Genomic DNA, 24,219 nt, shown 5'->3' with positions numbered 1-24,219 from the left:
ATCTTGGCTTCTCAAGCAGTCTTATCCTCAAAGTGTAAATCTGTCTGTAAGAGCTAAGGGAGAGAAGTGTGATGAACTGGCCAAGGATCAGATGAGAAATGTCCAGGATTTTGCCTGTAGGGGGTCAACTGTTACGGTCAGTTCAGGCCTGCAAGGAAAGAAGGGTGCATTTAAGAATGTAAGCACATTCATTTTTAATGCCTGATTCATTTCCATTCCCTAAACTGTAAAATAAATAATAAGACCTTGAAGCCAGATAGCATCGCAATGCCAAGTTTCTTATATAATGACAAACACCACTCTTCCACTCAGCATGTTCCTCAATGTGAATTGATTGAATATATGCCACACATTTGAAAGGCACTTATGCCCGCTTTTAATAGAGGCGGCATTAACTAATTGCCTAAAGCCATAAAGTGTTTACATGACGAGCAGGGACAGGATCCCCTCCCTACACCTTCCCGCTTCTGCTTTTTCCGCGGGCCCCTCTGCGCTCTGCCTCAAAAGCTATCCAGACCGAAGACAAAAATCAGATGTCGTAATACGCGTTCTGTTGCACCGATTGAGTACAAAGAGATGCTGTTCAATTTGTAAGTTTTTATTAATGCAGCTCAAACATGACTCCGACGTCCCGGGAGCTGGGCCAATGCAGCCGCAGACACACCTTTGCAAGGCAGAGGCTGTCAGGCTTCAAGGCTGGGGCACGAACACGCCGGGGGCTGCTGCAAACGTGTGAGCCCTCTCTAACAAAGCAGGAGTCTTTCCCGTCATAAAATGCAAAGTAGCCAGCCGTTTTCCATTTTCCCCATCCCCAGCCCTCCTCATCAGGTGCCCTAGGAAGGGGCCGGAAGGATGTTTACTCTCCGCTCTGGCGGCCTCCTATTTAACCGAACCCAGAGGCAGCTGCCTCGCTGAGCGCAGTGCCCTCGGGGTCAGGCCCAGCCGCACCTTGCTGGCAGGCTGCCCAGCTGACCAAGCGCTCAGGCCAAACCTGAGCCGGGCTGAGGCGTCCGGGAAGCGGAAGGAGCCCGTCTAGGAAACGAAGGGTGTGTGGTCGTGTCGCTGGTGTGCAACCCTCAACTTAGGGGTGAAGAGTTCAACCTCGCCCCGGGCGCGAGGCTTCCCGAGGCGGACGCCCGGCTCGGTTCTCCTCTTCCTGCAGCTGGGGGGAGTTGAGGCTGAAGCGGGCGAAACGCGCTCACCTGTCAGAACCCGGATCTGGGTAAGAAGCAGGGCCCCCAGGCCGGAGCGCGCTGGTTCCCGCAACCTCGGCAGGCGGCCCTCCGGGTGCAAGGACTTCACGGCCACCGAGGCAGGTGTGGGAGCTGCTCCCAGGAACCCCAGACGCCCGGCCCGTGCGCCCCAGCTCGTGACTGGTTCCTCTCGCCCCCCAGGCGCCTACGGCTTGGCGTGCCCCGAAGGCCTACTGGGGCGGGCGCCAGGGCTGCAGGTCCGAGACGCTCCGCCTCCTTCTGCCACTTAGAGCCACCAGCGCCAGCAGAAACCCTTGAGCTCGGTCTTAATCTGCGGTCACTTTCAGAACTTTCCAGGCAAGGGCGAGCTAGGCCCTTTGCCTCCAACCGACGCCGTGCCTGTCGCCTGCCTGGGACCCTACCGGGACGCGGAGATCCCGCTCTCTCCCCCCTCCCCCCCCCCCCCCCCCCGGGCACCGACGCCCCAACTTTTCCCGCGCGGTCTGCGCCCCCGGACCTGGTGTCCGCCTCCTGGGCTAAGGGGCGCGCGCATCTTCCGGGTGCGAGCCCTCCTCCTCCCCCGGGACGAGTGTGGGGCTGGTGCGCCCGGAGCTGCGGGGATCCCCTCAAGTTCCTGGCGCTCCGAATTCGCCCCCGCCTCGGCATCGACCCTCGAGGAGCGGACTGAGCCTCCGAAGGCCAGGCCTCGTACTCCCCTAAGTCAAAGAGGTCTCGTCCTTTTCTCTCCGAACCCGGGTGCCTGTCGCGGCTCGGCCGGGCGAGCGGCCGGCGGAGAATCGGGGCTCTCGGGACCGCGTCGCGCCGTCGGGTGCAGCGCGCGCCATGGCCGGCTGCTGCTGCCTGTCCGCGGAGGAGAAGGAGTCGCAGCGCATCAGCGCCGAAATCGAGCGGCAGCTTCGCCGGGACAAGAAGGACGCGCGCCGCGAGTTCAAGCTGCTGCTGTTGGGTGAGTGACTGCGACTCCCGGACCCCCACTCGCCGAGCGTTTTCCTCCCTCCCTCCCGGCTGCTCCCCTCTCTCAGATCCCCTCCGGGCCTGGAGCCAGAGGGGTGCAGCGTGGCTCCTTCCTGCCCGCCCCCACCCCGGGGTGGGGGGGCTCGGTGGCCGGCCCCTGGGGGCCTTCGGCACCTGTCCTTCGCACCTCCAGTTGGGCGACTTTCAAAGGCACCCTTTCCCTACCCCAAAACGGGTGAGACCTAGCATTTGACCAGGGTTTGCCTTGTTTGCCCCCCTCCCTAACACTGCCTTCACCCCACTCTGCTGCCCCCGGCGCGCACAGCTGCTTCAGAGCCTTTTCTTGGATGTCGGGGTAGGTGGTGGGGAACTGCCTCCTGTACCGCTTTGGGTTCCGCTCTGGCCGCTGTGCTCCCGGTTTTAAGTACGGGTGAGTGAGTGCTCACCGAGTGCGGACTGTGCTAAGTTGTCACCGCGACACTGGGCCATAATGCGGGCGGGTAATAACATCCCCATCCCGGAGAATTAACTATGGAGGCCCGGAAAATTGGTAAACTTGCTTTGAGAAAAGACAAAGCAGATACCAGGTCAGTAACGGGGGTGATGTGCAGGCTCTAGCCACTCACCCTACTGTGATGACAATTGCCTCCCTTCGGTGACTCCCTTTGGCCAGGCCTGTTTGCACGCAGCAGGCCCAGACCTCCCTTGTTGGGTTTCACTCAGCCTGCGCCCCTTCCTAGAGTTTGGAATGGGCTGCCCCAGCTGCAGTGCCTAGTTACTCCTCTGGTTCTTTCAAAAACAAAGAAAATGCTAAGGTTTGCCCAATTTGTGGAGCCCACCTTTTCTGATTTTAGTTCTAGAACCCTGTGCATTCCGTTGGCTGCTTAAGGAGTATTGACATTTTCTTTGAGAGGATGATAGTAGCCGTGAGATCTTTCTAGAGAGTTGGAAGCATTTCGATTCTTTCATCCCTTCCAGACAGGAACCCTCTCACACCAGTTGATGTTTGAATACAAGGAGTGACCCTGTGGGAAAGCTTCAAGAAAAGAAAAGTTGGTCTAGTTACAATAAAATGGAGAAAGCTTTTAGTCCGTGTCGCCTTCGGGCCTGGGCAAAGGAAGCCTTTTGCTCTTACTCCCTGGAGTTCAGAGAGTTTATGTAGGGGTGTCTGGCCTTCACTAGGGTGTACCCCTCCCCAGTGGGCTTGGTGTCTGCCCATGGAGGGGGCTGTCCCCCCAGGATACTCGTTGCCACCCCCCTCCCCACTCACATCGGAATTCCGTGCCCAAAGGCACCAAGCCAGCTTCCACGGCCTCCCCAAGTGTGGGGGGGCAGATCCCATCCCTAAGGAATGCCCAAGGGCAGATGTGCTGGGGTGATGGAAGAGCTTGGAAATGTGGGTTGAGGGTCTACAGGTGTGCCCCACCCCCCTCACCAGGCCTCCCTGGGGGGAGAGGGAGCCTGGGTGGGGGAGGGAAGAGCTTGTGTCCATTGGCAGGGCTGTTTCATGTCTGGCTGGGAACTCCCAGGGATCTGCAATTGTAAATAGTACCTGGCCTTTCAGGTTGTTAAAAAGCTCCATTTGTTAAGGGAGGAGGATTGTGTGACAGTTGGCTAGCTTGATGACCTCTTTAAAGTAATTACTTGGGCCTCCATTTGTACCCTTGCCTCAGGCCCCACAGACTGATAGGGGCTCACCTGGTTTCGGCCGCAAGCTTCTTTTCAAGGGAAGTCTGAACCGTCTCTCGTAGTGTGAAGTATGTTGATTTGTGTCAGTGTATGAAGCACAGTGTCTGGAACATACCAGGAGTTTCCTGTGAAGATTTGAGCGGTACACTGAGCCATACTGAATTGGCATCAAGCCTGGTGTTTGTTTTTTTTGGGGGGGAGGTGTAGTAAGATGCTTGCGTTTGCACTCAAACTGGGGTAAAAATATTGTAGGGAAGTTGTTTGCCCTGGAGGTCAAGTTTAATACTAGTGACTAGAATATCTTCTTTGCCTCCCCCGCGCCTTTGCCCCAGTCTTCCTGCACCCTCCAGGCACTGCCTGACCTCTCAAGATCCCCGTTTTCATTGTGTCCAGCTGTGACTAGCATATTGGCTCCGTGCTAGTTACTTAGAAACCACTAGAAATAGTTTCCAAACCACATAGAGCCGTCAGGAACCCCAAGGAGGGACTTCAAAACCTCTGGTTTCTTCCAGGGAGCAGGGCACACTTGCATTTCTTCCATTTCATCCCTTTCAGACAGGAATCCTCTCTCCCACCAGTTTATTAATTTTGAATACAAGGAGTCACCCTCCTGGAAAGCTTCAAGGAAAGAAAAGTTGGTCTAGTTACATCAAAATGGAGAAAGCTTTTAGTCCGTATCGACTTCAGGCCTGGGCAGGAGCCTCAGGTATTGAGGAGGAAATGACTCCACAGATCCAGGAGGAGGAAAGGACTTCATAGATACAGAAATTTGGGGCGCCTGGGTGGCTCAGCTGGTTAAGCGTACAACTCTTGATTTCAGCGCAGGTCATGATCTCAGTTCGTGAGATGGACCCCTGGGTTGGGCTCCATGATCACCGTTCAGAGTCTGTGTGGGATTCTGTCTCTCAGTGTCTCTCAGTGTGTGTCTGTCTCTGTCTCTCTGTCTCTGTGTGTGTGTGTGTGTGTGTCTGTGTGTCTCTGTGTTTGTGTCTGTGTCTCTCTCTCTCACACACACACACTCATGCGTGCACACACACAACAAACTTTAAAAAAGCTTTTAAAAAAATACAGGAATCAGGACCTGTTGTATGTTGATTTGTCTCTGTGCAGTTTGAAGAATTGATCGGAGTCTCTTTAATGGCACCATTACATAACCCACGCCTCAGATGCCTCAGGTGAAAACCCCACTTTGCTAATGGGAGTGGAGGACCCTGTGTGGAGTATGGAATGACCTGAAAAGCCACCAACTCAGTGACAAGGAAGCATGCTTTTTCAACAAAATGATTTGAGGAGGTTTCCGAAGTGCATTCAATAGAGCCGTATCCTGTTTGCATTTATAATAAAAGCCTAGATTCCTGTCAGCCAGGAAAGCTAAAAGCTGCTGTCTGGTTAGGGCTAGTAATTGTGAAATGTCAGTGTAACACTCTTAGCTGAAGGAGATGGGGGAATAAAGAATATGGTTGAGTTTAGTAGGAGAGATTCCTTATCAGCTCTTCAGATAAAAGGACTGAAACGAGTTCTAGTAAGAATCTTGATGAGTACTACTCAGTACAGGAAGAAAGTGTCTGGACAATGGCAATTAAGGGGGAGAAATGGGATCTTTTATTGATTTTTTTTTTTTTTAAATATTAGACGAGGCTTAGTAAATTGTTAAGACTTAAGCCGTCAGTCTCTGGAAACACTCAATTTTGGATGTAGACCTTCGTGTGGGAACTGTCTGGGAGGCATGTGTGCTGGGGAATTGGTATTCAACTTAGACTGGCATAGGGACTGCAAATCTAAGTGCTGAGGCCAGACCACCTGGGTTCAAACCCTGGCTGTACCCTTTCTTAGCCGTAGACTAACTTCTCTTGGGTTTGTCTGGCAGTGGTTAAATTTCTGCTGCCTTCACTCCATTTTTGAGCATTTTTTTGCCACCAGTGAGGTGTTACTCTCTATTTTAGTCGATCGGTTGCAGGTTGCATAGCAGTTGACCTAAAATGTCCTGGTAGTGCTTTCACGGTAATGTTTGGCTTTGAGTTTCCCTTACTTTCTGAACCATAAGCTGATTTCAGGGTCTACCTTCATACTTACGCCAAAATGGGTGAAAATCTGAGTCCCCTAAAATTTTATTGCATTGGTTATAACAAAATATCATCTTGAGACTAATGATCACGTTCATAGGCTGGAAGTCTGTTAGAGGAAAGGGTGGAGGGAGGGTGGTTGTCTCAGTAGAAAGTGACTTTTCTGGCTCGGAAGAAGCAAAGGAGTGAAATGGTTAAGTATGCCCATGTTCCTTACTCTTCTCTTGGTTCAAACCAACACTTTTCCCACATGCTGGAGATCATTTGTAAGTGCTAAGTTGGAGGTGTTAGTTTGCAAGTAACTGTTGGGAGGATTGTCAAATGCTTAATAGAGAATAAAAGGTGGTTCAGGCAGTGCATGAAGGGGGATCTTCTGGCGGGGGGGGGGGGGGATCATGTGGATAGGGCCGTAAGAAACTGGGTGGTTAAGGTACTGATGGCTGCCCATGTGTGGACTTGTGCAGGACACATAGAAACTTCTCCCCACTATGAAGAGAAACTTTGGAGAAAAGTAACAGTGTTCTTAGGTTGTGGGATGATACGAAGGGGTCCTTGGAGGCAAGATTTCGTTCAGTTTTTGTATTTTATTTTAGCCCTTTACATGAATATTCTCTAAACTGCTAAATAGATGTTACTGTAAAAATGCTTAGTTTTTTTTTTGTCCCGTAATGTGCTTCAGAACGGAGGACCGTGTGACTTTATCTCTGGCTTTTGTCCATTGTGGGTAGAGATGGTCTCTTCAGAGGTCTTCAGGGGACTGCTGTATCATGGATACAAGCAGAGTATTCCTTTTGCCTCTAAACTAATGCAGAACCTTTTCAAACCATGGACTATGAAAGGTACTTTTTGTACCTTTTCAAATAAGCTATACTGAGGTATAATTTATATCCAGTATGGAACTCTGGATATGTGATGTTGTGTTCTCTGAAGGTCCTCGGTGGAAGCACACCATCTCCATCTGCCCCACGGTGATGTTACATTCAGTCACTTTTTCAAGATGTTGCACATGGTCTATTGTCTACCAGTTTTGCGGGGAGACACTTCTTAAGGCCAGGCAAATATCCTGCTCCTCACCATATATCCCTGTATACACCACGATGTATACACCACGATGGCTGCAAAATGATTTTCCAAATCCAGCACTCTCTCCACGTTGACCAGTTGGCACCGCATGTGTTACTGTAAAAGCCTTCCTTTTGTCCCTATTCATTATTAATACATACTCCTGAATCCCTCACTGGTTTTTACTTCATTACTGTACTTAATTATTTTGACACTCAGATTGTACCCAATTTGTGCAATGAGACCACCTTCAAGCTGGTTCTTACGTTGCTGCAACGTGGCCCATCATGGTTTCCACCCCCCACCCCCCAACTCATAATCTCTGGCATAAAGAGGAGCCTGGACCTCCAGTTGACGACCTTCCCAGTTGGGTATTCAGCCATTACTCTACAGGGACTCAATTACTTTGGGTGGAGAACGGTACTTTGTCTTTTCAGATGTTGAGGGCACTAGAAACAAAGCTAGCGGGTTCCCAATTCACATCACTCACCATTATCTACATATCTGAAGAATCCCATTCCTAAAGGCATGGAGTTAGAGGATGAACATCTTAAGGCTGTAATGCTGTGAGCAGATAAAGAAGGGAAAAACTTGACAGTAGAGTTGGGTGAAAAAAGCAATGTTAAAAAAAAAAAAAAAAGCCTTACCCCACAAGGTGTTGTTTTTTTTTTTTTTTTTTCTTTTTTCCCTTAAAAGATGCCTTGTGGTCAATAAAACCTTTTTCTCTTCCAGTTGTACTTGAATGACAGAAGTTTTGTCGTAAGAACCCCCATGTGTGGGGTTGCAGGGAGGAGGGTAGCTAGATTGAGAAGGCAGAGAGGGGTTTTTAGTGAGTCTGTAGCAAAGGTATTACTAAAGACAAAAATTGAAATCCAGGCAAAAAGGGGACTTGAGTGGGAGAATTCTCACCAGGACTTTTCATGAAATGGAAAGATTTGAATAATAAAGACTGGGAAAGAACCAGTAGCAGGGCATTTCTGGGGCCCTTCTCGGGGACACAGCAATCAGCATGGGTTGGTCCATTGCCTTCCAAGCTTGACAGCTCTCTGAGCCTTACTTGCCCCTGTGAGAACCTCAAGTCTTGGTGCGGCATTAGGGCGCATTCCTGGGTCAATCGTTTCTGGGTGGTTGCTATAAATCAAGATGTGCTCTGTGATCTGAGTGCTGATGGCCTGGGGTGGGGCTCCCTGGGGGTCAAGCAGCCCTTGCTGCAAAAACTGTGGAAGGAATCGAAGGGTACCAGCAGAAATCCAAGGGCTCTGAAGGTGGAAGGCACTGCAGGAGGCTTTGTGGGAGCCCTGATTTTGATTAGGATCAATTGGCTCTCTGCTGATGGGTAAATTAATGGGTTGTCCTGTCAGCCAGTGTTCTTGGTTGCAGACCGTTTAAGTAGAAGAATGATTTATTGGAGGGAAAGCAGGAAACTCACAGGACCGATGGGAATTGGAGAGCAGGCTCAGCCAAAGGGCACGATCCAAGGGAGTTTTGACACTGGTAGCAGCCTACACTGCCAAGCACACAGCCAGGGACGATTCCACCCGGGTGGCAGTTGAGGCTGCAGTGGACACTTCACAGCAGTGCTGCAAATCATCTGTGACCACTTCCTGTCTCGTGTGTCACCTTGCAAAATCTCAGGCCATCTGTTTGTGCTCAGCTGCCGGGGAACTGGGGGAGGGCAGGCAGCATGGCATGATGGTAAGGACATGTTTTCTGGAGCCATGCTTCCTGGGTTTAAAATCTAGGCAAGTAGTTCCCGTTGGGCTGTGAGCACCCTGTCTGGGCTGAGGCCACTTGCCTACCACTACAAGGTCACTGGTAGAACTGACATGCAGTTCTTGGAAGGATGGGTGGATAGGAGGGTCAACAGCAAGGAGGCTCTGCAGATGACTCTTCTAAGAGAACAGGCTCCTGATAAGTTGCCATAACTTAAAACTATGAAATGAGCAGTGTCTTAAGACTTTGGAAACTTGAATTGCTTTTTTTCTTTCTTTTTTTTTTTTTTTTTTTTTTTTTGGTGGGAGGGGGTGTCTCTGAGTATGGGATGTGTAACCATGAAGAAGACATTACCTCTCAACCTCAGGGTCCTCAACAGTAAAATGAAAGGTGTGGGTCAGGTGACCCTTGATATCTTTCCAATTCTGTTAGCAAATATTTTATACCAGTGGTTCTCAAAGTCTGTTTCCAGGAGCACACACCTGTGCTCCTGTTTTCAGCACCTCCTGAAAACTCATGAGAAATGCGAACTCGGAGTCTCCATTGTGGTCCTCTGATCAACTTCAGTAACGGCCCCACAATCTGTGTATTAATCCCTCCAGATGATCCTGATACATGCTCAGATGTGAGAACAGGATTGGTCTGGCCTTAAGGACTGGGCAGCCTCTTACCGTACCTCTAGGGTCTAAGGCCGATAACCTTATTTTTCAGCAAATATCCAGGAGGTCCCCAGGACTGACCTGCCTAGGGAATGATTTGTTGCTTGCAATCGAATAAACCTCTCTCTCCTCAACTTTATGAAGGATGTTTAGAGTCTGAGCTAGGTAATTAGTAGGGATATTTAGCATTTGTCCCCATGTGCCTGGTTGGTAAGCAAAGAGAAAGCACATATTTACATTTACCTCAGTAAGAGTCCTTATAAAAACAAGTGTTCGCATTTGTATGCACTCCTGTACTTTTATATACTACTCCAAAATCTATGTTTCTATAAACTGCAGTGGCCTTATGGCTAATAACCATTAAGTAGTTACTTTGTGTCACGGAAAGTGGTGTACAGGAAGCCTATTCTAGTAAGAGCTGCCATATATCCGTCTTCTCTTTGAAAAATCACATGGAACATTGGCTGGTATTTCCATCCAAGGGAAATAAAGGATGATAAACTTTGTCTTAAAAAAAATGTTAAGTGGGGCGCCTGGGTGGCACAGTCGGTTGGGCGTCCGACTTCAGCCAGGTCATGATCTCGCGGTCCGTGAGTTCGAGCCCCGCGTCGGGCTCTGGGCTGATGGCTCAGAGCCTGGAGCCTGTTTCCGATTCTGTGTCTCCCTCTCTGCCCCTCCCCCGTTCATGCTCTGTCTCTCTCTGTCCCAAAAAAAATAAATAAACGTTGAAAAAAAAAAATTAAAAAAAAATGTTAAGTAATGGATGAGTTCTACTTTGTAGTCTTAAAAAATGAATAGGAAGAGAAAACCTTTATCTTTGATTATTTTGCCTGAACGGTGTATTCTGTATTGTTGGCTCATTGTCAATGACCCACAGGTGGATTAGCCATGCTACTGCTCTCTTGAATCTGCTGTGAATAACACCTTCATTTTGAGTAACTCATTCCCCGAATACTTCTGTTTGGCTACTATGTAATAGGGAAATACAAGCTAATTGCATTACTAAGCAATATCCAATTAACAAAGGTGATAAATCATGTGCAACATCATTGTCTAATTTATATAGAATTGTATCTCATAAGTGTATCAGCATGCAACTGAATGGAAAAACTTAAGCTCCTCTCTTATCACAGAGTTTAAGAAAGTGCAAACTTTGATTTTGTGAATGGAGTAGAGAAGGTCCAGAGGAGTGAAGGGGCTTGGCATATGTCATGGGGCTCAGTAACTGGTAACTAATTGGCAGTAAGCCAAGACTGGGAGTCCAGTATTCATTGCCAACTCCTTTTTTTTTTTTTTTTTTTCATGAAGTCAGTCTGAGTCCTCTTGTTGGATTTCTTCGTTTCTAAGGCAACATTGCTTGTAAGACATGCTATTGATTTGAAAACAGGTTTTCAGGAAAGCAAACACCTTAATAAATGCTCACATCAATGCAAAAGCATCTCGACCTTAAAAATGTTAATTTCTGTGGCAATAAAACTTGGAATCAAGGTATTCATCCCCTGCCCCTGACCCCGCTGGCTCCCAGATAGTACAAATTTAAAATAAGCGAAACTACTCCAATTATTGACATAGAATAGAATTTCATGAAACCAGTTTAAGTGCTGAAATTAGAAAAGAAACCTCTGTGTATTGCCATCAGTCTACTGGGCTCTATTTCAAGTAAAACTTGAAAAAAACTGTTTCCTGGATTAGTGGGGCTGTTCTATATAAAGAAGGTTAAGAAAAAAATGGGAGCAACCAACTGTGGTGACAGTGTCTGAGTGATGGTGGATGGGCCACGTCCAGGCAAATGCTTGAGTCTGGGAAGAGTTTTATATGAGACCTTGAACTCCTTGAGGGTTTTGTTCACCACTTACTGACCTCAGCCCCCACCCCTGCCCTGCTGAGGATAGACCTTAGCTTAAATATTGGCTGAATGAATATGTGTGTCTCTTTGTCTCCATGAACTAGCAGATGGTTAGTATCAAGAATTCCATATAGAAGCTAGAGGTCTCTATTGTTTGAGCTACTTTAGGAACATTCATGAAAGGAAGACTGTCATGGGTTGGGTCTTCCAGAAAAGCAAGGTGTAGATAATTTCAGAAGTGATTTTTTTTTTAACATGTCCAATATGTTAGCTACCTATTTCTGTTGAATGTTTATGCCTAGATTAGTGGTGTCAGAATATGAAAATTGAGCCCAGGTCGTAGAAGTGAAATGCTACCTGGAAAATAAATTCCTTGTATTTCCATAAAGAGTTTTCCTAATAATCATACATAAGATTTTGATACGTAACTGGAATCATAGTTGAGAAATTCGTTAGTCTTTATTGCTTCGTTCTGAAATAATTTGAAAAAAATTCTAACTCCTCATCTTTTTCATGTAACTTTCCTAAATTTGTGGTAGGTCTGTCTCTATAAAAATTAAGGAGTTAGGCCTCATGATTTTAGAGGCTCATCTCCTACTTAATTTTATGGATAAGAAATTTGGAAGATCTAAAAAGAGAATCAGTCATTATTAAGACCTAAATGTTGTGCAGCGTGAGACCTAGTTTTGTGAGTTTGGAGCCATACCATAGCCTGATCAAATTTCGTAGGAAATTGACCTTTTTCTGTGCAGCTAATAGAAATCATCATCTTCTATTGCACAGAGTGGGGATGTTTAAAGTGACAAACATGATGTACTCCATGTATATTTGTATTTGTTGATGTAAATCTTTGTAATCGGTGTTATTAAAATCAGTGGCTTGTAGATTTTAGGATTTTGAGTTGGTTGTAAAAAATTGGAGAAGGTTAACAGAATAGTACTATTCACGAAAAAACTTGCCATGTTTGAGAGTGTTAAAAATACTATAGCATATTCATCTACAAAACCATTTAAAAAGTGACATCAGACAGAGTTAACAACTCATTTCTTTCTTTTTTTTTTTTTAAATTTTTTTTTCAACGTTTATTTATTTTTGGGACAGAGAGAGACAGAGCGTGAACGGGGGAGGGGCAGAGAGAGAGGGAGACACAGAATCGGAAACAGGCTCCAGGCTCCGAGCCATCAGCCCAGAGCCCGACGCAGGGCTCGAACTCACGGACTGCTAGATCGTGACCTGGCTGAAGTCGGACGCTTAACCGACTGCGCCACCCAGGCGCCCCAACAACTCATTTCTTAACATACCAAAAATGGAACTGCTTGAACAAAACTGAAAGGTCTTCCCTTCTGTCCCTGATTGATCCAATTCTACCTATCTTTATCTCCATTATTGGGACCACTGGCCACTGAGGTGCTCAAGACAGAATCCACAGAGTGTTGAATTTTCTGCTACACTTAACACTAGAAATGGAAATTAGAATAATAAAACAGTAACATTTATCCATCCAATTCTCCGTCTGGGCACTTGAATGATCTCATTTATTCCTCATCATTTGAGGTACACTTAGTATTATCCTTTCCATTCTACAGATGAGGGAACTGAGGCCCTAAAGAGAGGTTGCCAGCCAGGGCAGAATTTTGAATCCAGGCAATCTGACTCTAGAGCCCTGGTTTTTTTTGTTTTGTTTAACTTTTAAAAATTTTTTTTAACATTTATTATTGAGACACAGAGCATGAGCAGGGGAGGGGTGGAGAGAGGAGGAGACACAGAATCCGAAGCAGGCTCCAGGCTCCTAGCTGTCAGCATAGAGCCCGACGCGGGGCTCGAACTCACAAATCATGAGATCATGACCTGAACCGAAGTCAGACGCTCAACCGACTGAGCCACCCAGGCACCCCTAGAGCCCTGGTTCTTAATCACAGTCTTGCTCCTGTTTCCCAGAGCCAATGTTTCACCAAAAATCTACTCCAGGAGGCCAAATCTCTACTGTACCTGTTTCTTAGAATTCTTTTTGTCCTATCTCTCCTCTGAATTCACTAACCTGTCCCTAGAGTCCATTCTCCACACTGCAGTCAGAATGACCTTGTAAAAATGGAAATTGGATTGCTGTTTTCCTGCTCAAAATCTTTTTAGGGTCTTCTCGTTGCCCTTGGATGCAAATCTAAAATCTGTGCATGGTGTGTGAGACGTCTATCCTGTCCCTTCCCACCTCTGTGCCATTATTCCCTGTGATCACTCATTCTTAGCTGTAGGGCTTTCTTTTAGGAAATTCATTGGGCCAAACTCATCCTCCTTAGGCCTCTGCTCATGCTGATCTATCTGCTTCCAACATGAATACCTAAAAGTCTTCCAGCTAACTTCTACTTATTTTCAGAATGCTTCTTAAATATCTCTTCCTCCTGGAAGCCTTCTCTGACTCTGATCCAAATTAAGTTCCCCCAGAAAATTCTTCCATAGCCCATTCTGGGTTTTTTGAGATTTTTCTTGTTTCTTGAGGTAGACCTGTATTGTTAAAAACTTCCCTCTAGAACTTCTTTTGTTGCATCCCAGATTTAGACTGTTGTGTTTTCATTTTCATTAGTCTCTATGTATCTTTTTTCTCTTCGATTTCTTGGTTTACCCATTCATTGTTCAGTAGAATGTTATTTAGACTCCATGTACTTGTGTTCTTTGGAGATTTTTTTCTTATAATTGACTTGTAGTTTCATACCTTTTGTGGTTGGAAAAGATGCACGATAAGATTTCAATCTTGTTGAATTTGTTGAAACTTGTTCTGTGGCCTAACATAATCTATCCTGGGGAGTGTTTCATTTGCATTTCAAAAGAATGTATATTCTGTTATTTTTAGATGGATTGTTGTGTATAGATCTGTTACGTCCATCTGGTCTAATGTGTCATTCAAAAGTACTGTTTACTTGTTGATCTTATGTCTGGATGGTCTGTCCATTGATGTTAGGGTATTAAAGTCCTCTATTATTGTATAACTGTTGATAACTTGCTTTTTGTCTGCTAATAATTGCTTTATGTGTTTAGGTGTTGTGATACTGGAAGGCAGCTATGCTCACCACTATACCACCAATGCTAGGTACCTCCCATATTGGGTGCATAGATACTTAAAATTGTTACACTCTTTTGTTGGGTTTTTCCTTTTATCATTATGTAGTATCCTCTCTGCTTCTGGCTACAGTCTTTGTTTTAAAGCCTGTTTTGTCAAAGTATTGTTACCCAGCTTTCTTGTTTTCATTTGCATGATAAATGTTTTTCTATCTCTTCAGTTTGAATCTGCATGTGTCTTTAGGTCTGAAGTGAGTCTCCTGTGAGTAGCATATAAATGAGCCTTGCTTTCTTATCCATTCAGTCACCTTATATTTTTTGATGGGAGCATTGAGTCCATTTACATTTAAAATTCATTATTGATAGACATGTACTTCTATTTTGTTACATACTTGTTTTGTGGTTGTTTTTGTAGTTCCTTTCTTCTCTTGCTCTCTTCCTTTGTGGTTTGATGATTGTCTTTAGTGTTAGCTTTGAATTCATTACTCTTTATTTTTTCATGTATGTATTACAGGTTTCTCACTTGTGGTTACTGTTGGAGTCATACATAACATCTTCAGATACAGCAGTTGATAGCTGATGGTCACTTAAATTTGAACCCATTCTGAAAGCACTGAAGCGCTGAAATCTTTACTCCCTTGCCCTGTTTGCTGTTTGTCCTATTTTTACGTCCTTTTATTTTGTGAGTCCCTTGACCGATTTTTGTAGACAGAATTGATTTTTAATGCTTCTGAGTTAAACTCAATACTGGTTTTATAAGTGATTAATCTACCTTTATCATGTTTGCCTTTACTTGTGAAATATTTTTTTCATGATTTTCCTACTTCCTCTTATGGCCTTTTCTTTCCACTTAAAGGGTTTCCTTTAAAACTTCTTAAAAGTCCTGGGACACCTGGCTGGCTCAGTTAGCTGAGCGTCTGATTTTGGCTCAGGTCATAATCTCATGGTTTGTGAGTTTGAGCCCTGCATTGGGCTCTGTGTGGACAGCTCAGAGCCTGGAGCCTGCTTCAGATTCTGTCTTCTTCTCCTTCTCTGCCCCACCCCCTCCATCTGTCTGCCTAAAAAAAATATATATTTAAAAAAATTTTTAATTTCTTAAAAGTCTGGTTTATTGGTGTTGAACTCTTTTACCTTTTGTTTGGCTGGGAAACTCTTGCTGTCCTTCTATTGTAAATGAGAGCCTTGCCAGATAAAGTTTTCTTGGATGCAGTTTTTTTCCTTTCAGCACTTTGAATATATCCTGCTACTCCCTTCTGGCCTACAGAATTTCTGCTGGTTAATATGCTGAGAGCTGTAGGGGGTTTCCCTTGTATGTAACTGTTTGCTTTTGCTGCTACTCAAATTCTATTGATCATTACTTCTTGCAATTTTAATTACTACATGTATTGGTGTGCATCTCCTTGGATTAATATTAAAGGCTTTCTGTGCTTCCTGGATCTGGATGCCTGTTTTGTTGCCTAAATTATGGATATTTTTAGCTATTCTTTAAATACATTTTCTGCTCCTTTTTCTCTCTTCTCCTTTTGGGATCTCTATAATGCAAATATTATTCTCGATGTTGCTGAGTTGCCTTAATGGATTCCTATTATTTATTTATTTATTTTTGGCTGTTAGGCTAGTGTTCCATTACCCTGTCTTCCAAATTGCTGATCCATTCTTCTGCATCTTCTAATGTGCTTACGATTCCCTCTAGTGTATTTTAAAATTTCAGTTACTAAGTTCTTCATCTCCGACTGGTTCCTTTTTTTTTTTTTTTTTTTAATGTTTTTATTTATTTTTGAGAGGGAGCACAAGCTGGGGAGAGGCAGAGAGGGAAATCAAGAATTTGAAGCAGACTCCACTCTCTGAGCTGTCAGCACAGAGCCTGATGTGGGGCTTAAACCCATGAAATGTGAGACTGTAATCTGAGCCAAAGTTGGATGCTTAACTGACTGAGCCACCCAGGTGCCCCAGGTGCCACCCCCCCCTTTTTTTTTTTTAACTTTGAAGTTGAGTTGAAAACCTCACTGATACTGGCATAAAAACAGACACTCAGATTAATGGAACAGAATAGAGAACCCAGAAATGGACCCACAAAGTATGGCCAACTAATCTTTGACAAAACAGGAAAGAATATCCAATAGAATAAAGACAGTCTCTTCAGCAAGTGGTGCTGGGAAAACTGGACAGCGACATGCAGAAGAATGAACCTGGACCACTTTCTTACACCATACACAAAAATAAACTCAAAATGGGTGAAAGACCTCAATGTGAGACAGGAAGCCATCAAAATCCTCGAGGACAAAGGAGGCAAAAACCTCATTGATCTTGCCCGCAGCAACTTCTTACTCAACACGTCTCCGGAGGAAAGGGAAACAAAAGCAAAAATGAACTACTGGGACCTCATCAAAATAAAAAGCTTCTGCACAGCGAAGGAAACAATCAGCAAAACTAAAAGGCAACCAATGGAATGGGAGAAGATATCTGCAAATGACATAATAAGTAAAGGGTTAGTACCCAAAATCTATAAAGAACTTAACAAAATTCAACACCCAAAAACCAAATATTACAGTGAAGAAATGGGCAAAAGACCTGAACAGACACTTCTTGAAAGAAGACATCCAGATGGCCAGCTAATACATGAAAAGATGCTCAACATCACTCATCACCAGGGAAATAGAAATAAAAACCACAATGAGATCCCACCTCACACCTGTCAGAATGGCTAACATTAACAACTCTGGCAACAACAGATGCTGGTGAAGCTGTGGAGAAAGAGTATCTCTTTTGCACTGCTAGTGGGAATGCAAACTGGTACAGCCACTCTGGAAAACAGTATGGAGGTTCCTCAAGAAGGTAAAAATAGTGGCACAAAAACAGACACATAGACCAATGGAATAGAATAGAAACCCCAGAACTAGACCCACAAACGTATGGCCAACTCATCTTTGACAAAGCAGGAAAGAATATCCAATGGAAAAAAGACAGCCTCTTTAACAAATGGTGCTGGGAGAACTGGACAGCAACATGCAGAAGGTTGAAACTAGACCACTTTCTCACACCATTCACAAAAATAAACTCAAAGTGGATAAAGGACCTGAATGTGAGACAGGAAACCATCAAAACCTTAGAGGAGAAAGCAGGAAAAGACCTCTCTGACCTCAGCCGTAGCAATCTCTTACTCGACACATCCCCAAAGGCAAGGGAATTAAAAGCAAAAGTGAATTACTGGGACCTTATGAAGATAAAAAAGCTTCTGCACAGCAAAGGAAACAACCAACAAAACTAAAAGGCAACCAACGGAATGGGAAAAGATATTTGCAAAGGACATATCGGACAAAGGGCTAGTATCCAAAATCTATAAAGAGCTCACCAAACTCCACACCCGAAAAACAAATAACCCAGTGAAGAAATGGGCAGAAAACATGAATAGACACTTCTCTAAAGAAGACATCCGGATGGCCAACAGGCACATGAAAAGATGCTCAGCGTCGCTCCTTATCAGGGAAATACAAATCAAAACCACACTCAGGTGTCACCTCACGCCAGTCAGAGTGGCCAAAATGAACAAACCAGGAGACTATAGATGCTGGAGAGGATGTGGAGAAACGGGAACCCTCTTGCACTGTTGGTGGGAATGCAAATTGGTGCAGCTGCTCTGGAAAGCAGTGTGGAGGTTCCTCAGAAAATTAAAAATAGACCTACCCTATGACCCAGCAATAGCACTGCTAGGAATTTATCCAAGGGATACATAGGGGCACTTGTACCCCAATGTTCATAGCAGCACTCTCAACAATAGCCAAATTATGGAAAGAGCCTAAATGTCCATCAACTGATGAATGGATAAAGAAATTGTGGTTTATATACACAATGGAATACTATGTGGCAATGAGAAAAAATGAAATATGGCCTTTTGTAGCAACGTGGATGGAACTGGAGAGTGTGATGCTAAGTGAAATAAGCCATACAGAGAAAGACAGATACCATATGGTTTCACTCTTATGTGGATCCTGAGAAACTTGGCAGGAACCCATGGGGGAGGGGGAGGAAAAAAGAAAAAAAAAAAAAAAAAGGTTAGAGTGGGAGAGAGCCAAAGCATGGGAGACTGTTAAAAACTGAGAACAAACTGAGGGTTGATGGGGGGTGGGAGGGAGGAGAGGGTGGGTGATGGGTATTGAGGAGGGCACCTTTTGGGATGAGCACTGGGTGTTGTATGGAAACCAATTTGACAATAAATTTCATATAATAAAATAAATAAATAAATAAATAAATAAATAAATAAATAAATAAATAAATAAATAAATAAAGGTAAAAATAGAACTATCCTACGACCCAGCAATTGCACTACTAGGTATTTACCCAAGGGATATAGGTATGCTATTTCAGAGGGGCACATGAACCCTAGTGTTTATAGCAGCACTACCAACAATAGCCAAAGTATGGAAAGATCCCAAATGTCCATTGATGGATAAATGGATAAAGATGTGTTGTGTATATATGTACAATGGAAGATTACTGGGCAATCAAAGAGAATGAAATCTTGCCGTTTGCAACTATGTGGTTGGAACTAGAGGGTATTATGCTAAGTGAAATTAGAGAAAGACAGAAATCATATGACTTAACTCCTATGAGGACTTTAAGAGACAAAACAGTTGAACATAAGGGAGGAGAAGCAAAAATATTATAAAAACAAGGAGGGGGACAAAACAGAACAGACTCCTTAAATATGGAGAACAAACAGGGTTACTGGAGGGGTTGTGGGAGGAGGGATGGGCTAAATCTACCCCTGAAATCACTATTGCACTATATGCTAACTAACTTGGATGTAAATTAAAAATAATAATAATAATGAATAAAAAAAAAAAAAAGGGAAACCTCACTGAGATCCTCCACTCTTAAGTCCAGTGAGTGTCTTTATAAGCATGACTCTGACTTTTTAAAATCAGGCATATTACTTACCTTTGTTTCATTCAGCTCTTTTGCTAGGCTTCTTTTATCCTATTCTTTATTGGGTACATATTCCTCTGTCTCCTGATTTTGTCTCTGTGTTTATTGCTATGTGTTACGAAGGTCAGCAACATCTACAGATCTTGAAAGTAGCAGCCTTATGATTCAAGAGGTCCTGTGGTGCCCTGTGTGCAGGGTGCCCTGGTCACCAGAACCACGTGCTCCAGGGCTGTCTGCTGTGTGGGTTGTGGGCACTCTGCTGTTGTGGCTGAGCAGTGTTTGCCTTTGGTCTGGTCCGCAGCAGTGACCTGCTTGGCCTGCTCTGCATGCACCAGGCAGGTTTGGTGTCTGTGCTTGGAGGAGCCTGTCTTTGGCTATTTTAGGCCTGCAGGCCAGTGGTGTTGGCAATTGGGCTACCTGCCCGCATTCTCCATCTGTTGTGTGCACACTGGATGGTAGGGTACTCTGTGTGCGGCCCCCGGAGCTACTTGAGTTGGTGGTGGCATGGCAGTCATCCCAGATATTAGCCTGGGATGGAGTCCTACCATCCCAGTGCATGGGGCACTCTCCCCGCACTGCCAGCTAAAAGGTTTGGCTGCTGGAACTGCTGGCATGTTGGTGTATGGTTATGTCCCTGTCCCCGTAGGGTGGTAGGCACTTGGGAGTGGTGGCAGTCCCTTCCAGGGCTGTTTGCGAGGTATATTGGGGTAGGAGCTGCTTTGGGGGAATGCGTGACAGTTGGGGGGGGTGGTGAGGTTGGATGGTCAGGGCTGCAGAGGAATGCGGGACCAAGCACACCGTCTGAGCAAGATGCGCGGAGAGTGTTTATGCTGGTTCCTGCAAGTGTCGAGCTGTTTAGGCTTGGGGAGGGGAAGGGAAAGGGTGCCCACCAGCACTTTTTGTTCTTAGAGAAGTCTCTTGAGGATCTCTGCACCTCTGGGGCACATTCTGAGGTTAGTGAACAAATCTCCTTCACATATACCCCAGGCACTTTTCAAACTGTGGCTTGTGAGCTGTGTCTCAGCAGAGTTACTTATTATGCTGGTTCTTTAAGGGCAGGGACCCAGTTTCTGATTGCCCTCTGGCTCTCCTGGAGCTAAACACGCTGATTTTAAAAGTACCTGAAGTTAAGCCCCACTGGTTTTTAAAAGCTCACAGAGTTAAATCCCACAGGTTTTCGAAGCCAAATGTTAGGGGGATTTGCCTTCCCAGTGTGTGTCTGCTGTGCATGGGGTGCCTGGGGTGGGCCTGATCCTCTCCCTTGTCCGTACTTGAAATGACCCTCGCACTTGTAATCCGTCTAACTGGGGGTTTAGTTCCCAGCAGAGTCTCTGCCCCTCCTATTCTCTTCAGTGTGGCCTCGTCTCCACAATTAACTGTGGAAGGTCTGTTCTGCCAGTCTTCCGGCTGTTTTCAGAATTAGTTGTACGAATGGAGCTGTTGTCTTAAAGTGTCCTTGGGATGAGGTAAGGTCAGGATTCTCCTATTCTGCCATCTTTCAGACCTCCTCCGTGTTTCTTTTTTAAAATCATGCTCATCCTGGTTTGAAACTGTCTCTGATAGTGTATTTACAATGGGTCTTTCCTTATAGTCTCTAAATTTTGTGGGGTGTAGGGACTACCGGAATCAGTGAATCTTCAGCATTTCGTATAGTGCCCGGGTGTTCCAGAAACATTTGCTAAACAAAACAAATAATTAGCCATGTGGTATCAACATTCTCACGTAAAAAAAAAAAAAAAAAAAAAAGGGCTATTTTACCACAAAAAGTGGAAAAGGCTTATTCTTAGTAGAAGATAGTGTTCTAATTTTTTTTTTACATTTATTTATTTTTGAGAGAGAGAGACAGAGCCCAAGTGGGTGAGGGGCAGAGAGCGAGAAAGAGACACAGAATCTGAAGCAGGTTCCAGGCTCTGAGCTGTCAGCACAGAGCCCCACATGGGGCTTTAACTCACGAACTGTGAGATCATGACCTGAGCTGAAGTCGGACGCTTAACGGACTGAGCCACCCAGGCGCCCCGAAGATAGCATTTTATATGGAATAAGCCTATGACTATTGGTCCGTTTTAAACTTTTACTTTTAGACGAATGAGCTTCATTACGTATTGACATTGGACTGTGAGCTGACGTTCTGGAACAAATGATCTATGCATGCATCTTACTTGTTTCTTAAGCTTTTAGATTTATGCACAGAAGTGGATACTGTCAATATTAAAAAAAAATATTTTTTTTTACTCTCTTAAAAAGAAAACCACAGGCCCAAAATGACGTCACTTAGGTTAAGGCCCCAAGTCTGTAAACCAAGACTTAATACCTAACCTAATTGCAGTTTCAGTACCTCTAGATCCGTAACCTTTAACCAGTCTGTGTTGGTTAACGCGAGAATTTCCTGGTCAGCGCTGGGAAATGTACTGATCGACCCCTTCCATTCCCCTTTTAGGCAAGTTTGCCTAAAACAACAGATTCTTTGCTAATAATTTCCTTTTCCCTCACTTTCTACCTTTTAAAAACCTTTTATGTAGCCCTTTGGAACTTTGTTCTATTTATTAGATGTGATGCTATTCAGTTCATGAGTTGGTTAATAAAACCAATTAGATCTTTGAAATTTACTGAGTTGAATTTTTGTTACCAACTTGAAAAGTGGAATATTTGTAGCAGAGGCCGCTAGCAGTTTTCTGAATGTGTGTTTTTCCTCCTTCTGTAATACGAGAAGTTTTATCAGGGCCATGGACACCCAGGTAAAGACTGTTGTTTCTTGGCTTGCCTGCTGTTAGGTGTGGTCATGTGGCTAAGTTATAGCCCATGAGATGTAAACTGTGGTCATACAGGCAATTTTGAGTTGTGACCTTAAAGGAGCCTTTCTTCCCTTGTGTAGAACGATGCTAATGTTGGAAGGAGCTAGAGCAACATCTTTTACCATGAGATGGAAGTTGGGTGTTAAGGAAGAAAAAGTTAAGAGGGTAGAAAATGTCCCTAAAACCCTGAAACTTCCATATTAGCCCTGAGCTAGGAATGACAGGACTCTTGTAATAGCTGCTAAACTGGTATCCTGGCTAATACAATACTAGACATTCTGTTCTGCAGTTACCATTTGCATTCTCCATGATCGATCTGGAAGTTTTTCCCCCAGTCACTTGCAATTCTAAGGCACAGAAACCGGAATGTAGTGTGTGTGTGTGGGGGGGGGGGGGGGGCGCGGATCTAAGGTGATAATGATATGGGCCAGCTGGTGGGCAGCACTGTATCTGGGGCTCTCATTCTCTGTCATGAATATTGTACTGATCTGTGACAGACTTGCCAGGATTTTCTGCAACTGAGTTGTCAGATGTCAGGGGCTTTTCTGTGAGCAAATAAACATTTGAAGCTGCTGGTTGTAATTGATAGGGAGTTTATGAAAACTGAAAAATATAAAAAAACCTGGCTTTCCTAAGCATGTAATTGTTCATTTTAATTTTTAAAAGTCTAATAATTTTTTGTATAAAAATAATCATGCATTTCACTTAATTCTTTGGGTTGGTAACCTACTAAGTTAACTCACAGGGAATTAAGCGATTAAATTTCCTTTAAATGTTTTAAAACCTATTTATACATTTAAAAACCTGAGGATCATATATTTCAAGCTTCTGACAAAGGGGGCAACTAAGGGGCGCCTGGGTGGCGCAGTCGGTTAAGCGTCCGACTTCAGCCAGGTCACGATCTCGCGGTCCGTGAGTTCGAGCCCCGCATCAGGCTCTGGGCTGATGGCTCAGAGCCTGGAGCCTGTTTCCGATTCTGTGTCTCCCTCTCTCTCTGCCCCTCCCCCGTTCATGCTCTGTCTCTCTCTGTCCCAAAAATAAATAAACGTTGAAAAAAAAATTTTTTTAAAAAAGGGGGCAAATAAGAGCTAAACATTTAAGATGTGCCAGTAGATCTTTAAAGTTAGAGGTTAAATTCTACCTCTAAGTAGAGGTAATCCTACCTAAAGTAGAGGTAGAGGTACCTCTAAAGTAGAGGTAATCCTACTCTTAACATTCAATATATGATCTATAAATGTAATAAAATACTATTTCTAAATGAAATAATCATTTATACTTTTAACTCTTGTAAATTTATCACAACTCTAATAGATTATTTCATAACAGATTGAATGCCTTCAATAACACAAAACTCAGTCCTGACTCCTGGCTTCCATATTTACTCTTGAAATTGAGTAGAAGTACTATATGTTTGGTTGACTTATTCATACAGGGCTTGCAAAGCTCAACCCAACCAAGAAGAGATTTACAATCTCAGACTGAGAAGATGGTTTTTCAAGCCCAGGCTTCCCCCCCCCCCCCCACTCCTACCCCAAACCAAAGCAGCACTTCCTCCTATATTCCAACTTTACTATTGTAAAAAAAAAAAAAAAATATATATATATATATATATATATATGTATATCTTACTTCCCTAATCTTTTTTTTTTTTTTCAACGTTTATTTATTTTTGGGACAGAGAGAGACAGAGCATGAACGGGGGAGGGGCAGAGAGAGAGGGAGACACAGAATCCGAAGCAGGCTCCAGGCTCTGAGCCATCAGCCCAGAGCCTGACGCGGGGCTCGAACTCACGGAGCGCGAGATGGTGACCTGGCTGAAGTCGGACGCTTAACCGACTGTGCCACCCAGGCGCCCCTTACTTCCCTAATCTTAATTCACTGGATTCTGTATGCCCTCTCACCTACAATGACAACTAGTTTCTTCACCCCCTGATTTGTATTGAAGAGACTCCTTTCTTTTCTTTTTCTTTTGTTTCTCTTTCTTTGCTTTTTTCTTTGCTTTTTTCTTTGCTTTTTTCTTTGCTTTTTTCTTTGCTTTTTTCTTTGCTTTTTTCTTTGCTTTTTTTCTTTGCTTTCTTTGCTTTTTTTTCTTTGCTCCTTTCCTCCTTTCTCTTTTCCTCCTTTCTCTTTTCCTCCTTTCCTTTCAAGAGAAACAAGGACACAGTGGGGGGGAGGGGAGAGAGAATTCCAAGCAGGTTCCTCTCTGTCAGTACAGAGCCTGATGTGGGTCTCTAACTCAAGATATCATGA

At 44.5% G+C, this 24,219-nt stretch overlaps 1 protein-coding gene and 1 long non-coding RNA gene across 3 annotated transcripts in view; both read left to right on the top strand.

Annotated features, from left to right (window-relative positions):
• Positions 1-2,036: 2,036 nt before the first annotated feature.
• The window catches only part of GNA14 (G protein subunit alpha 14), a 209,111-nt gene continuing 186,928 nt past the window's right edge, over positions 2,037-24,219 (top strand). For both annotated transcript variants that reach the window (XM_045469048.1, XM_045469049.1), the window contains exon 1: positions 2,037-2,160. In XM_045469048.1, the coding sequence (XP_045325004.1) occupies positions 2,037-2,160 (124 nt within the window). The remainder of the gene's footprint in view (positions 2,161-24,219) is intronic.
• On the top strand, positions 17,050-18,715 carry LOC123593349. Its single transcript, XR_006710275.1, has 2 exons — positions 17,050-17,086; positions 18,539-18,715. It is a non-coding gene; the product is annotated as an uncharacterized LOC123593349 (long non-coding RNA).

The sequence above is a fragment of the Leopardus geoffroyi genome, chromosome D4, assembly GCF_018350155.1.
Source record: "Leopardus geoffroyi isolate Oge1 chromosome D4, O.geoffroyi_Oge1_pat1.0, whole genome shotgun sequence".
NCBI lineage: Eukaryota > Metazoa > Chordata > Mammalia > Carnivora > Felidae > Leopardus > Leopardus geoffroyi.
The sequence above is the reverse complement of the archived record's forward strand: the minus strand, read 5'-3'. Positions and strand labels throughout refer to the sequence as shown.